The sequence below is a fragment of the Neurospora hispaniola genome (assembly GCF_033458365.1).
Source record: "Neurospora hispaniola strain FGSC 10403 chromosome Unknown B0T23scaffold_9, whole genome shotgun sequence".
NCBI classification, from domain to species: Eukaryota; Fungi; Ascomycota; class Sordariomycetes; order Sordariales; family Sordariaceae; genus Neurospora; species Neurospora hispaniola.
Genome location: NW_026944414.1, coordinates 1,117,263 through 1,132,595, shown reverse-complemented (window position 1 = coordinate 1,132,595; position 15,333 = coordinate 1,117,263). Strand labels below are relative to the sequence as shown.

Below are 15,333 nucleotides of genomic sequence, written 5' to 3'. Positions count from 1 at the left end.
GTTTTTTTTTTTTTTTTTTTTTTTTTTTTTTTCAATCTTCATGAAGCGGTTAGCTAACGATATCCTAAACATGTGTTGGTCCGGTGTTTGGTGGTCACCTTGAATAATATATGGTCTGTTTCTTGTCCATAGTTTTGGTGTTTGTACGTATTTTTGTAACCAATTTGGGCTTTAACGATGGCACGATAGGGATTTGTTCGGGGGTCACTCTTTGAAGGACGGTTATATTACATTTTCCTGGGCGATGCTTCGGAGTAACAGGATTTTTATACCCTCGCGTACACTCACTCGTGCTAGGGGTTGCCAAAATACCTATGGAGTATTCAAATGCCACAGTGCGCTCCAACGCAACCATAAAATAATCATCAGCTCGACCACGCGGAAAAAGAACACTATGATTCAGATTTCCCCTCACTTTTGTCCCCGTTTTCGTTATGTGAAGAGAGGATTTGGGGTTGGATACAGTATAAAATGCGAGAGAAAGGAGAGAGAAGAACGGGTTACGACAGCGTGAGCGACGAGGAGAGTATACGGATATGCAGTGTATTGCGGCATGTGAATGTAGCATCGTTACTGACACACTCATATGTACCGGTTCCAAAAGAAAGACCAAAATGCATGACATGATATCTAAGCCTGAAAAACCTTGACTGAAACAAAGTTGTTCTTGTTTGGGGTATCTTCCTATAAGACCAGAAAAAAAAAAATATCGAAAAAAAAAAATCCTATCGATGGCCTCTCTGAAAAGCAGGCATCGCCTTCTTCAAAATCGGAACGTCATCATCATCCGTCCGGCTTGTACTCCTAACCACCACCCCAAAGGCTGTCGTCGTCCTTGCCGTCTGCAAGTGTTGTTGTTGTAGTTGTTTCCCGCCGCCGCCGCCGCTTCCCTCGTAGCTCCCGCGACCTGCGTATTGCCCGCCATTCCCATTCCCCATCTCCAGATCCACCTCACTACCAGGCCCGGGACTAGGCGAGGGACAGGGACTCGGCGTCGCGCTGCGTATATAGGGTGTATACGGTCCATTCCGATACTTGTGTCCGTTAATGGTCGTCAGTGTCTGCACCCCTTTATAGTCGTTGTCGTCGTGGGTGGCGCCAGCAGCAGGGTTTGCAGAGTTGTGACTGCTGTTTCTCCTGACACCGATTTGGAAGGTGGACAAGATGACGGGTGGCGCCATGGTTCCATTTTCGCCTCCTTGTCCTCCTTCGTTTGGTGGGGTTTTTTGCTTCTTGAGGGCCTTCCTTGCCGCGACTCGGTCCTGGAGCAGTTGGGGCGCAAATCGGGTCCAGACGTACTCGCGGAAGGTCCGGGTGGTGCCGAAGACGATGAAGATGAGAAGACTGGCGGAGACGCCGGGGCAGAAGAGGGCAAAGTCGCCTCGGGCGCGGGCGGCGCTGAGGTCGGGTTTGGGGGGGATGTTGTCTTTGGTGTTGGTGTTGGCGGCGCGGAGTTGGAAGAAGATGACGACTAGTTCGAAGAGTCTAGATAGATGTTGGTGTCGTTGGTTAGATTGGTTGGTTGGGACAAGATAGGTACTAGTGTGAGACAAATAGGTATTTTGGAAAAGATATAAAAAAAAAAAAAAAAAAAAAAAAAAAAAAAAAAAAAAAAAAAAAAAAAAAAAACATACCCTAATGCCACAAAGGCGACAGTGAAGCGCACAGCAAGCCAGCTATCGTAGATGTTTCTGCGCGGTAGAGCAGGCCTGTGACCCGACGGCACGTTCCCACTACCCGAGTATGGGTTGGTAGTCTTTGACGAATTTTGGCCATAGCGAACTTTCCAGGACACCAGGGCGGCCCTGGAGTGGATGTACTTGATAAGAATAGCGAACAGAAGCAGGCTACCGATACCAAAGCTTATGATCACTATATGGATGTTAGTTTTGGACGTTATGATTTCAGAATAAGAATCAGGGAGCCGCATACTGATAAAGTCGGCCAAGACCATGAAGCCAAAGACACTGCCTTGAACAACATTGGTTCTGAGCAGGCACACCTGGATGATAGGCAGGATAATGGCGCTCGCCTTTGCCCACAAACTTCCCCTGAGGCGGTTGAGCCTGGAATTTCGAAGCTGGAGGATCGAGTTTGCCAATTCGACGGACCTGTTCTGGTCAGCTGCGTGAGTCGTCTCCTCGACTCATATCGGACGACTGACCAGAAAACCACCAGCATGGCATCCACATTGTAGGAATAGTACTCTGTTGCTGTCAATCAGAAACACCACCACCACCTTGAAAATTTTCCAAGGAAGTAGACATACGTATGTAAAAGAGGACGAGGTCGAAGCCGGTAGAAGCGCCGGTGACGTTTAACTCGGGCCTTCCAGCATTGGCTACCACGTTTTCGTACTGCGATGTCTTGACGTCGTTCCAGTAGGCTATTGTGTGGATTTGTTGGATGATGGATGCCAGTGTGCCCAAGGACATGGAGAATGATAGCATAGCCACATCTTGGCTGGGTTAGTATGATACAGTACGTATGATGAGAAGGGCATAGGAATCACGACTTACAGCTTCTTCGCTCATGATGAACCCAGACCAGCCATAGCAGAAGCAGGCTCAGAAACAGACAAAACAAACTGTAGATGAGAATACCAACGGCGGAGCCAATGGCCTCGGATGGGAGCTGGGCGGCCATCTCATGGCACTCACTGGGGTAGAGTTGCAGTGTACATTCTACAATAAGATCTGAACTATGTAGCTACTAGGGAAGCATGATGTGCGACACGGGGGGTATAAGACAGATATGCCTCGTGGGGCGAGACAGAGGACGGGAGTCCCAACAGTTCGCCCCTTGGATGCTAGTCTGATGCTACTCTGACCCTCTTGACACAGACTCACGACAGAAAGCGGGATGGTGACCGAGGGTCCAGGCTCGAGGTGTGGAAAAAAGCTGGGGATAGTGCATCCTGATGGCTGTCCGAGCGCTCGCTTGGCCTGGTAAGTTGATGTCGGTCAGAAAGTCCGCATTCTGTCGGCAGAGCCGGAGGCTGAATGGTGGTAAGGGTGCTACCTAGTTTGACATGCGGATCTCGCTTGGGCGAAACGAATGCGAGCAAGCACCTGCATATAGTGGCATTCCATCCCTGGAGAAGATGGATCGGAAGAGGGCGAATGAGACCCGATGGAACATGGTAGGAGCATGTTGCCTTGCTGCTACCAACATATATTAAAGCATCCACATAGCCGACCCTCCCCCTCTGTTCCTCCCCGAGACGCCGACGCCCTAAGGTGAAACGGGGTCCATCCTTGACTTGACCCGCACTCCGGAGATAGTCGAGCACTTGGCCGGAGTGGGAGGAGTAGCAGCGGCTCGACAATGGAAAAACTCGAGTACATACCAAGAGGAAGATCCCATTCTGCAGGAACCGGGTGACCAACTCTCGAGGCCATGGGTCGTCGAGGGCTGGGCGACTTGGCTTGATTTAGTGTACAACCAATTTCATGACCCATTGACCAAACAGAGGTAAGTTTTACCTAGCCTGACTATCCATTCTAGCAAGAGGAAGAAGGACGGCTTCCTTCGTATTGAAAACGACACTATACTAGTGTAGTGTGTAGTGTAGACTATGGTCGGCGATTGGTACTCTAATGGCACTCGGCAACAGGATCTGCAGTTGGGTCACCTACACTAGTGTACACTAACATTGATTTTTTTTTTTTTTTTTTTCAATAGCGTGGCCGGGATTCCACGTGGATAAATAGTGTAGTCCGGCAAGAGATGAACCCGAGGTCAAAGCGTAGAATATTCGGTGCCCCTGTTTTAGGGATTACAATTTGACTGGAGGGAAGGGGAAAAAGGAAGCAGATGTCAAAGTGAAGGGAACCCACCTGTTGGCGGCTGCCTTTCTTCCAAATTCGGCATGTATGATCCGAGTGTCATGACCGATGACAGATGACAGGCGGGTCCATTTAGGAAACCGGCTGGACGGAGATGGAAGCATGCAATTGTGGATGTACCTAACCGGGAGTGCCCCGGCCTAGAGCGTGCATCGCCCCACAGCATAGGGCACCCACTCCCCCCAGCTCGTCATCTCCACCCAAACACTGAATGTTACGGGTCAAGGCCCCCTGATGGCGTGAGCTTCGGCCCTACTATGTAACTGCAGTGGAGACCTGCTGGGTGCTAACCCCACTTCAGCTGCCGCCGCGTCTCCATGGAAACTTCTGTGAGTGGGCAGCACAAACAGGGCCAAAGTACCTCTAGTGTACACTACCCACCATCTTTCTGGACGCGATCGGGACACCACGCGTTGGCGGTTGGTCTCAGTCAGCGGCAGTTCGAATTGATTCGGGTTCAAGGTTTATTTCTTGATATCCGTGCACACTTCACTCCATCACCATATCCATCCATCCATCCATCCATCCAGCACCATGGAGGAAGAATGGGAGCCACCAGTGCCGGCCGGGTATAACGACGCCAACCGTGCCTTCATCCAAGCCTTCATGGCACGAGGCACCCTGACCTTTCCCGAAGGACAGAAGCTCGTTGCCGCGATTCTCTCAGCTACCGAGGGCGAGACCGTGGACCCGCAGTCCATCACCCAGGACACATTCGCCGGCTTTGTTCGCACCGCCCGCGAGGCTGTGGAGCCTCTTGACTACGACATCCGCAGCTCTCGGGACCAGCTTCGAAATGGAGAGCGCATCTGGGCCTTCATCAACGCCCACAGCGACCCTGCCACCCAGATGGCCACCACCCGCTCTCCCGAGGAGGTAGCCTACATTAAGCGTTTGATGGACCTCCTGTTCGACGAGTACAACACCGTACGAATGGAGGTGATGGCCGTCGACGAGGGACAAGCCCTCAAAGCCTCTCGTCCCAGCAAGCGGCGAGAGAGTCAGCATGTGAACGGCGAAGACGAGGAAGGCCAGCCATCCACCACCGCATCCGACCGTGGTCTCAAGCATTCCGAGGTTCTGTCCCTCCTCTCCAGCCTCGTGGCCGAAGGCTGGCTGGAGAAGAGCCGTGCCGGGTTTTACAGCCTCAGCCCGCGCGCGCTGATTGAGATGTGGAGCTGGCTGGTTGCCACTTACAACGACGATTCGGACTCGGCTAGGGACTGGCAGCGCATCAAGTTCTGTGAGTCGTGTAAGGAGATCGTCACGTACGGCCAGCGCTGTTCGGAGAGGGACTGCACCGTTCGGCTGCACGACATTTGCGAGGACCGCTACTGGCGCACGAGGAGGGGGGAGAAGAAGTGCCCCAAGTGCGAGACCGAGTGGACCGGAAACCACTTTGTCGGCGAGCGGGCTATTACCTCACGCCAGGCTTACCAGAGGGGCAGAGGCGGCCGGGCTAATGGCAATGGCAGTGGCAGACGGAGCGATTTGGAAGAGGCAGTTGCCGCTCAGCAAGAGGCTGCTGATGATGACGATGAGGACATGGCGGAGGCTTGAAAAAATGTCCTATTGCATGGTTGACTCAGCAGTGGTCCAGCGGTGTTCCCATAACACTAGTCTTTTTTTTTTTCACAAAACTCCCGACGTCAATTCAGCACAGACAAACGTTCGTCAACTGGCGACAATAGTTGGGTTTGTATTACGAAATACCCAGGGTATCTGAGATGGAGTATCACGACACTCCAAGGGCACAGCGCCCCAGCTTCGCGAAACACATGAAAGTTTTGAACATGTACAAGCCTTCTTGGAAGACGGAAGACGCTTCGATTTTTGTTAGACTACATACAGCGCCATCACTCACCTTACCCTTTTAGCGCCAAAAGGCCGGCGATCATGTTACCCCTGACCGTGCTCGGCCCAGCCAGCCACCCGCCCCTCCGTCTCGCAATCTCCGCCGATCAACCCTTGGCCCCGTACACTAACACTACTGTCGGTCAAATTTACTTGATAAAGCGACTAGCCCGGACTTGAGTCAGGACAGCATCATACATGGGCAGTCAGGTCGAAACTACTGCGATATACAGGGGCGCAAGACAACCAAGCCGAAAGCGCTATAAAGCAGAATAGACCAACAAACAAACAAAGAAAAAAAAAATAAAACAGTTGAAGCTGGTACTCCGCCTTGGAGAGTTACAGTAAACCTCATGTGTGGGGAGGGACAGCCTGCCAGCTACTCGCCGCGAGGCTATTGAGATCGAGATCGCGTGGCCAGCGGCTATGATGGAAGGAGAACGTTCGCCGAACTTTGGTATTTCTTCTTTGTTGTTCTGCTTTCTGGTGAGGAGAGAACAGCATGGCAAGTACACGTTAAAAATTTGAATCGCTGAGCGAAGATTCCTCCTGGATTATGGACATGCTGTATACACGATAATGAAGGTTAGGCAGAAAGAGAGGAGAGAGAGAGCCGAAACAGTTAACCCCCCAATGCTGCCCCCAATAACACTCTGTATGTCATTTTGCTACTCTTGCGTTGCTGGTCTGCCCAAGTGCCTTTTGAATTGTGAACATATTGTCATCCTCGAGTGTATCAGTTTTCTCTTCCCCAGCACCAATCTGTTCCAACACGAGAAGTACCACCATCGTTGCCTTACTTTGATACTTCTACTGAAGAATCTCGTTGCGTGCATGTTCACAAGCATCTCGGACTTAACAAGTGTATCATATAAGCTCGGAAACTTGCTTTTCCAGGACAGGTAGACTAAACAATCTGCCATTTGCATCTACTACTATGGACACAAGAGGCAGACGTATCTTAGCAGCCCCTTTAACCCTGGACTGGTAAACATCGTGATGACCAGAATAATATGCCAACTGGAAGCACCCCCATTACCATGGGAACTCGGCTGGTTAAAAATAAAAGAGCCTAGGTAATGCCTCAAGAATTTGGATATCAGATCAGACAGGATCGTGGTAGATCTGTAATACTTACGTCCAAGCCTACGTTCTGATACGTAACCATAGAAGATAATGGGGGACAGTGTCGTAGAGCTTTCACTGTGGAACTGAGCGGACATAGTATAGACGTGTGCTGCTTCCTAGAGGTATAGGTACTTACTATCGGCGCTCAGAAAAGGTTGGAGGTTTGCCAGCTGACCGAGTTTCTACGGTACCTTGAACGTTTCACGCTGCCATGATACTACGCTTCCAAAGTCAAACGGGCCAGGTATGTAGAAGTCCTCGTCCCTCTTTTCCGGTCATTGAAGTCCTGGAACGAAGGGGGAGCTGAATTGCCTTTCCTGGTGTGAAGGAGGCGGAGATAATCGGCCTGCTTTTATAGAGTACTTGCGTTGACAACTTGACGGTTCTAGCGTGGGGGCCAATGAGCAGCTTGTGTTGTGGGATGAAGGATGCCCCTGTGGTGTGTATACCATTACATTCTGTAGGAGAGAGGAGCACACTGGCGGAGGTTTCCTTGCGGTTGAAGAAGTGAGGGAAGGACCGCTGGGCCCGTGGCGAGCGAGGTATCCGCAATGGGACGTCGTCCTCTTTGAATCCGCTACGCTGTCGAGAATGGAATTATGATATATCATCAATGGGAAACCTTTTGATTTCGGTTGCGAGAATCCGACGATACACCCAGTCGAACTAACATGTCATTTTACTGCTTATGTGTGTTTCTTGATCCGTCCAGGAATCTCACAAACACCGTTCTCCATGCTCGTATATGCCCATCGGCCGTCACAGGACCGGCCGACACTCCTTCCCGAGTAGTAGATATTGCAACACATTTGGTAATTTACCAGTTCCCTACTGGTTCTACCACTTGGGTATCTCTCAAAAACTCCATCCGAGGCACACCTAACCATATGTAGCATACAGGCCCTTGATGTGTAGCCCTCACCATTCGCTGAATATTGTGATCAGATATGCAAAAACGAAAGCAAAGTAAAAAGAATTTCTAGAAACCCCGACATAACGAAACGGAACCGTGTTGCGCTTCTGTCCCCAACCTAACTGAAAGCATCCAACCGGAACTGCAGACCCCTCTCGCCTCCATGTCCATAAGTGACTGACTCTAGGTAGATCTCATCTACTTGACAGCACGTGAACGCCGCCATCGGACTCCGTCCCACATGAGTCCGTCCCGGGATACCTAATCGTCCTGGACAAGCTCCTTGATTTCGTCCCTCCCACCAGGCAACAATTGCGCCCCGCCCCCACCCGTCGCCAGCAACTTCTCGGCGTCCTTCGCCGTGAGGTTGAAACGGTCAATCACCTTGCCGCCGTCCTGGGCCCAGAAGCCAACTTCATCGATAATGTCGTAGACGATATCTTCGACTATTTGCTCCTCGTAGCGACCCGACACCGGCCGCAGGGGTTCTTGATTCGGCACACTACCGTCGTCAAGCATGTCCACGTCGTCCTCATCGCCTATCCCGTTCTGCTGCTTCTGGGGAAGACCAGACCCAGGTGGTGGGAACCAGAAGTCTGGGCCAAAGTTCACCTCGACGGCGCCACCGCGGAAGACGCTTACGGCTGGGTAGTATCCGACGGTTCCGTCGTCGAGAGCTTCCCTGCCGGCGTGTGCTCCTGACTGAGTACTTTGTTTGGATGCGGGTGGCAGAAAGGCGAAGAGGTCAGTCCAAGGCGTGCCCATGTCCTTTCCATTTTTGTAGATTTTGATGTACGAGTTCGGCAGCGTCCGTAGCGACGGCAATGGGTGATTTGGGTTCGGCGGTTCCGGCGAGTTTGAGCTTGCCGATGCTACCGGCGCGGGACTGAACAGATCTTCCAGCTCTTTGGTTGTGTGGTAGTCGATCTTCTCAAAGTAAATGTGTTGCTTGAACCGAATTGGGATCCGGTCCCGGATAATGTTGGGTGCCTCCAGCGATGGTTCGTCGTCTGCCAAGTCGACCGCAGGGTTATAATGCCCCGTTACAATCTTCCTGTGTAGGTGTTCCGAAGGAAGCTGGATCTCCAGCCCGATCACATCTCCTTCTTTGATCTCCTCGCCAGGCGGGAAGAAGTCTTTCGGCCGTGACATGTGCACCTTTTGTCCAGCCACGTCTCGAATACCATAACTGTAGCAATCGAACCCGACGGGGGCGTCGAGAGAGGCCTCGCGCCGCGCCCAACCCACGCGAACATGCCCATGCGCCTTGGTATCTCCTTCAGAACCTGGCTCGCGCAGGGTGCCTCGCGTGACCTTGCACTCCCAATACCATCTGCCCTCTCGCACGGCTACATTGGCTCGTGACATACGGAAGCCCTTGTCGGTGGTGACATGGCGGCCTTGTCGGTCAAAGTATACGTGAGAGGCAGAGTCCTCGAAGGCCATGTGGGCAGCGTATGGCTCGGTCTCGGTCTGGCGATAGTAGAACATGGAAGGAAACGTTGGGTCGGCTATACAGTGGGTGTAATGGAACGCTCGCTTGTTGAAGACACTGTAGGAAGAAGGCAAATCAGAATATGCTCCTCATAAATGGAGAATGGCAAAGGAGCAGATAAAGATAAGACATACTGTTCGGTTGCATCAAAGAACTCGATGGTCTCGCCCTCAGGCCCTTGAACCTCATGATGGCTGGTGAAGACGGGACCACGAGCGGGCTCGAAATCAGTAAGTTTGGGCGGAGCGAGCTTATAGCGCGCGGGGAGCAATTCGTTGATCGAGGGCTCCTTGTGTTGCTGCTTCGGGTCGGGGGTTGCTCTAGAACTATCGGAACCGCCTGCTGCTGCCTTGGCCTCTCTCTTCTTGAAGGAGTCCTTCTTTGTTCTCTTTTCGCGGTTTAGAACAGCTGCTTGCTGGGTGTCTTCGGGTGCCTGTATTTGGACTCTTGGAGCGGCCTTGTTGTCTGGGTTTAGGGGTGATGGAACTGCTGGACTGTGGTCGTCTTCGAGCACGCGCTTCTGAGGGACCGTCGTGGCAGTTCCGGAAGGTGTTTGCTCCCTTCGGGGAGAGCCTACGTCGCTGGCCATATGTAGCTCGGCAGACGTCGTGATAGCAGTAACGTTGGCAGATGTTTAACTAAGTGATTAGTATTTCTCTCGCAAGCTGTCCTTGTCCTGAAGTTGACTTGTGTTTGAACTCGAACGGCGAGCACTCCAAGTCCAAAGTAGGTACCGGCGGGAGCTCTTCTGATCGACGACAGCTTATGGATGCTAAGAATAATCTGAGAATTGCCCGATGGTGATCCTACGGGTAGATGCTTTGGTATTCGGAGAAGACGCGTACTTTGGGAGAGCGAGATTGGGTTATAGAGACCAGTTTCGGGGCGAATTGATCTTTGTCTTGAGATTTCTGTAAAGAATTGAGAAATGTAAGAGGAAAGAAAGACATGTGAACCAGAAATGATGGACGACCAACAGCAGCAGCGTGTCGCGACAAAGGGCGGGGCATCCTTCTGTTAGTGGCTAACGGCAGGCAGGGGTCCCGGAGCTTGGTTTGCTTGTTAGTCGCCACATGCATGGGACACACAAATTACTAACAGCGCGGGAAGCTATTGCCTGCCGCAAAGAGGCCTTTGGCTAGCGCTCGATACTTGGAAAGACGCCAAGGCAGTTGCGTCGCGGGTGATTATTCCATTGTTCGCCTTGACGCCAGCGCTTTGAATTTCTGGATTTCTTCCCCGTCAACAAACAACATTTCAACACTTTCAATTCCAAGACAACCCCAACCCCGAGTATCCCCCCACCTACCGAAACGACTCCCGCATCACTACAACGCCCGACGAGTAACCATAACGGCCGAGCGACAAGATGCCCGTCGTCAAGGGAGGTGTGTGGACCAACATCGAGGATGAAATCCTCAAGGCGTCGGTCAGCAAGTACGGCCTGAACCAGTGGGCCCGCGTCTCGTCGCTGCTGGCCCGCAAGACGCCCAAGCAGTGCAAGGCAAGATGGAACGAATGGCTGGATCCCAGCATCAAGAAGATCGAATGGAGCAAGGAGGAGGATGAGAAGCTGCTGCACCTCGCCAAGCTGATGCCGACCCAATGGCGTACCATTGCCCCCATCGTTGGAAGAACCGCAAACCAGTGCCTGGAAAGATACCAAAGGCTTCTCGACGAAGCCGAGCAGAGGGAGGCATCCGCTTTTGGGCTGGCGGGCCCTGATGGAGGCGAAGCTCACGCGCCCAGCGCCGACGATGTTCGCAAACTACGTCCTGGCGAGGTCGACCCCGATCCGGAGACGAAACCCGCCCGTCCCGACACCATCGATCTCGATGAAGATGAGAAAGAAATGTTGAGCGAGGCTCGCGCGCGTCTGGCCAACACACAGGGTAAAAAGGCCAAGCGAAAGGCCCGTGAGCGACAGCAGGAGGAGTCGCGCCGACTGGCCGCTCTCCAGAAGCGTCGCGAGTTGAAGACAGCCGGTATCAACATCAAGGTTACGACAAAGAAGCAGGGCCAGATGGACTACAATGCCGATATTCCATTCGAAAAGAAGCCTGTTCCTGGATTCTATGACACCACCGAGGAGATGTCTCGCAACGAGTACCAGCGCGCCCATTTCGACCCCAAGAAGCAGCAGGTTGGGAACAAGCGCAAGGGTGAAGAGGATGAGAGAGACGGCAAGAGGAGAAAGGGCGACAAGGACCCATCTGTGCAAGCCGCCCTCAAGGCCGGTCAACTGCAAAAGATGCGCGAGGCAGAACAGAGCAGCAAGCGGAGGGCTTTGGTCCTGCCAGCACCTCAGGTCGGCGAAGGCGAGTTGGAGGAAATTGTGAAGATGGGCATGATTGGCGAACGGGCAAACATGCTGGCTCGCGAAAGCGACAACGACGCAACTCGTGGCCTGATCAACAACTACTCGACACTCAACACCAATGCGCCAATCCGAACACCGATGGCCCCCGCTCAGGAAGACCACATCGCAAACGAGATCCGCAACATCCGAGCACTAACAGAGACGCAATCCTCGCTGCTCGGTGGAGAGAACACGCCTCTACACCAGGGGGTGGGCTCTACCGGCTTCGAGTCGGTTGCGCCGCGGAAGCAGGTCATGTCAACCCCTAACCCCTTAGCCACCCCCTTGCGGGCTGCTGGAGCTGGTCCCGGCGCCACGCCTCTCCGTGTCGGCCAAACACCGCTGCGCACTCCCCGTGATACCTTTGCTCTCAATGATGCCGGTGACGAAATGTCGATGGTGGGCGGCACACCCCGAGATGTTAAGATGCGCGAGATGTCTATTCGGCACCAGCTCAAGCAGGGCCTCGCGTCTCTTCCCAAGCCCAAAGAGACCGAGTGGGAGCTCGAGCTGCCGGATGATCAGCAAGAACCCAAGACCGCTGAGCAGCTGGAGGAGGATGCTGCTGAGCGTGATCGTCGAGAAAGGGAGATCAGGGAGGCGCGAGAGCTGTTGGAGCGCAAGAGACGAACTCAGGTTATGCAGCGAGATCTGCCTCGGCCTGTTCAAGTCGATTATCAGTCACTCTTGAAGGAAGCCTCGCAGGCCGAGGACCCTGTCAAGGTTCTCATCGCTCGTGAAGCGGCCTTGCTCGTAGCTCATGATGCCACCAAGTATCCTCTACCGGGAGCTCAGCCAACTGCCCGGGCACTGGAGATCCAGAAAATTGACGACGCCGCGTTGCAAGAGGCCAAGCTTCAGGTTCTGATGGAAATCAAGGATAAACCAAAGCCGGAAGAGGTTCAAGCGGTGTGGGAAAAGAGCAACAGCAACTCCCTTTTGCTTGGGTTAGGATGCTACGAGGATGATGAAGAAGAAGAGCAGATATCCACTATGCAAATTGCGCTTGAGGTATGTACAACTAAACCCTTTGCTCCTTCCTGGGGCTTACTGGCTAACCTAACCTGCAGGAGGTCATTGACCAAATCGTCGCCTCGGCGGAGAAGGGCAACAAGCTCGAGAAGAAGCTCAACTTGCATCTCGGCGGTTATAAAAATCGGGCTGAAATGCTGCGGAAGAAGATCAGTGAGGCTCACGAGGCGTTGGAGAAGGCGAACAACGCTCTGGGGGCTTTCAAGGTCCTCCAGGCCTCGGAGCAGGCCGCTATTCGGAACCGGCTCGCGGCGCTACGTGAGGAGGTGGGCTTTGTCAGCACGAGGGAGAGAGAGGCGCAGGAGTTGTACAGGAGGACGAGGGAAGAGTTGGATGCTTTGACGCTCAACGGGCCGAAGGCCAATGGGTTCCGCTGAATGATATGTTGGAAGTGTATGGTCAGGTTGTGAATAATAAATGTTGGCTGTCCTCTGGCATGGAATGGTATGTCTGGCAACTGTCTGTGGAATGGCCACTGACGTCGAGCAGCAAAAAATTAGAAGCATTGAACATTATCATGTACTTGGAAGACGTCTCTCAGATGCGCCGTGTGAACATGTATAGTTCCACGATTAACCTCCCTCTCAATATCCAGTCAATTCTTCTCCTATGAGATTCTCATAACCCCAGGGGCTTGGTAAGCGGGAGCCAAGGTGAACGTCGGATGCAAGTAATTCACACCGCAAAGAGCTTGTCGGGCAGCGAGACGAAAGACATTAGTCTCTCAGCTTGTCTTTCACTGGCAATGAGTCTGTACTGGGCTGTTATTCAATCTCTCTTATCTCTCTCTGCCCTGTGTCTTTTTCTTTCCTCCCCTCTTCTGGGAATGCACGCCCCTCTCTCTCTTTACCCTACACAAAACCAGACCAAATCACAACAAGACGCTCGCAGTAAATCCCCCAAGCCAAGCCAAAATATGAAATTTTTGCCCATCCCTCCAACGCCCTGCCTATATCTATCCTCTCTATCCTCTATCCTCTATCCCGTCCGCCGTCTACCCTCATGAACTTCGTTGCCAGTCGATCGTCGTCATCTTCACTCTTCCCTCCCCTCACTTGACGCAGGCGGAGGCCTCATCGTAACCACCACCAAAACACTAGCCACCACTATCCCAGCCAAACAAGCAAAAATCAAGCGGCGTAAGAAGAGGCGTGAGCGATGATGATAGGGTGAAGAAGTGGTCCGAGATGGATCGTCGCCTGCGTCTGCTGAGGAATAAAGGTTTTCCTCATCAGCTGCTATTAGGGGTGTAGTCTCATCAGGCTTGGGCATGATGAACTGGTGCTGAGAGAAAAGATCAACGGCGGCGGAGGTGGCGGCGGCGTCTTGTTCTTGTTCTTGTTGCCGTTGTCCTCCATGCCGGCTACCACTAATGGTTGACGCGTCGTCGTCTTCGTCCTCGTCCTCATCCTCATCGCTATCGGTTGACGTGGTGTAAGACCCCGTAGTCGTAGATTCTTTCCGTCTTCGCCATGGTTGGGGAAGCGAGACGCTGTTCCGGACACCCTGAAACCGTCCAATCTGGCTGTAGAAGGATGAGTCAGGCGCTATGGACGAAGATGGGCCGAAAGATGGGAAGGGGCGGGTGTCGAGTCTTCCTGAGCGGACTGAGGCTTCGTCGTCGTCTGTGAGCCATGAGGATGATGGTGGAGCTGGTGGTGCTGCTGCTGCTGCTGTAGGACTGTACATGCCGGATTCGACGTCGCTGATTCGTCGGTCCCATCGACCTCGAGTTCGAGGGCTGACGATGGATGAAGCCATAGATTCCGTGGTGTTGCCGATGCTAACGCTAAGGAATGAACGTCCTGTCAAGGGTGTTTCTATACCGAGGCCACCACCGTAGTAGTCGTTCCGTGATTGTCCGGTGTTTGCGAGAATGGCGGTAGCAACAGAATTTGGGGAGCTCATTGTGTGTATTTATTTTTGGGTTTTCTCATCAGGTCCCCTTGTTTGAACTGCCATATGAAAAGGCCGTGTGTGGACGAATGGGAGAGCACCGTCGGAGATGAGAAATCGGGATAAAATGAAGTGAGAAGGAAGGAAGATGTTGTTGGGCTGAAATCCAAGCTGACAGTCAGTCACATTGAAAATCGAAACAACGATGCGTTTGACCTTTAATATCCACTTTAAAGCTCCCTAACCTCCCCCATTCTTTTTTTCATGCTTATTTCCTCATTTTTCACCGAATATCTCCCGCTTCACTTTTTGAACTAGCATCAAATCCCCTGCAGATCCAGGCCTTTGCGGGCGGGCACTCGATGAGCACGCGTGGTTGACCCGCGTAAGGCCCAAAGTGACCATCCTCGCTGTCGGGTGACCAAGTTCGCCAAATTCATCTCCGCCCCGCACTGGTGATCCCCTCTGGCAGCAGGGCTTGTGTCGGAGGGGACGGTTGAAAACGGTCTAGCGGCTCCAGTGGGCTAGAACCCTTGTCTGTCAGTGCAATGCATGACCTGAATGGCTCCTAGCCCGGGGTGTCAGCAAGTGTTATGGATGCGGAGGTTGAGATGGGACGTTACCGCGAGGTTCGTTCCATTGGCTACAGGCCTCTTTTTTTTTTTCTTTTCTTTTTTTTTTTTTTTTTTTTCCAAAAAAGTATTCTTCCGCTCCTGCAACCCTTCTTTGCTTGGTATCTTGAAGTGTGGAGGCGGTAACCGAGGATCTGAATGGTAAGGTGGTGGGTGTACCTTGGAGTGCGAGTGTG

At 52.6% G+C, this 15,333-nt stretch overlaps 5 protein-coding genes across 5 annotated transcripts; 2 read left to right on the top strand and 3 right to left on the bottom strand.

The window, feature by feature from the left end:
- Positions 1–725: 725 nt before the first annotated feature.
- On the bottom strand, positions 726–2,646 carry B0T23DRAFT_408103 (uncharacterized protein; the record flags this gene model as incomplete). The annotated part of the gene is made up of 6 exons (XM_062839264.1): positions 726–1,485; positions 1,635–1,872; positions 1,933–2,111; positions 2,165–2,207; positions 2,270–2,458; positions 2,520–2,646. 6 exons carry the CDS (start codon positions 2,644–2,646, stop codon positions 726–728), a joined length of 1,536 nt encoding a protein of 511 aa, XP_062688802.1.
- A 1,573-nt stretch (positions 2,647–4,219) lies between these two features.
- Positions 4,220–5,845, top strand: B0T23DRAFT_244352 (Nse1 non-SMC component of SMC5-6 complex-domain-containing protein). The gene has a single exon (XM_062834089.1). The coding sequence runs from the start codon at positions 4,383–4,385 to the stop codon at positions 5,406–5,408; it is 1,026 nt and encodes a 341-aa protein (XP_062688801.1). The 5' UTR covers positions 4,220–4,382; the 3' UTR covers positions 5,409–5,845.
- A 2,018-nt stretch (positions 5,846–7,863) lies between these two features.
- On the bottom strand, positions 7,864–9,935 carry B0T23DRAFT_244341 (uncharacterized protein). Its single transcript, XM_062834087.1, has 2 exons — positions 9,373–9,935; positions 7,864–9,295 (listed from the first exon to the last, which is right to left on the bottom strand). The coding sequence occupies exons 1-2, from the start codon at positions 9,825–9,827 to the stop codon at positions 8,005–8,007; spliced, it is 1,746 nt and encodes a 581-aa protein (XP_062688800.1). The 5' UTR covers positions 9,828–9,935; the 3' UTR covers positions 7,864–8,004.
- A 520-nt stretch (positions 9,936–10,455) lies between these two features.
- B0T23DRAFT_423595 (Pre-mRNA-splicing factor cef-1) lies at positions 10,456–13,224 on the top strand. Its single transcript, XM_062839835.1, has 2 exons — positions 10,456–12,608; positions 12,668–13,224. Exons 1-2 carry the CDS (start codon positions 10,608–10,610, stop codon positions 13,004–13,006), a joined length of 2,340 nt encoding a protein of 779 aa, XP_062688799.1. The 5' UTR covers positions 10,456–10,607; the 3' UTR covers positions 13,007–13,224.
- A 425-nt stretch (positions 13,225–13,649) lies between these two features.
- Positions 13,650–15,020, bottom strand: B0T23DRAFT_244323 (uncharacterized protein). The gene has a single exon (XM_062834086.1). It carries the CDS (start codon positions 14,535–14,537, stop codon positions 13,665–13,667), a length of 873 nt encoding a protein of 290 aa, XP_062688798.1. The 5' UTR covers positions 14,538–15,020; the 3' UTR covers positions 13,650–13,664.
- Positions 15,021–15,333: the final 313 nt, after the last annotated feature.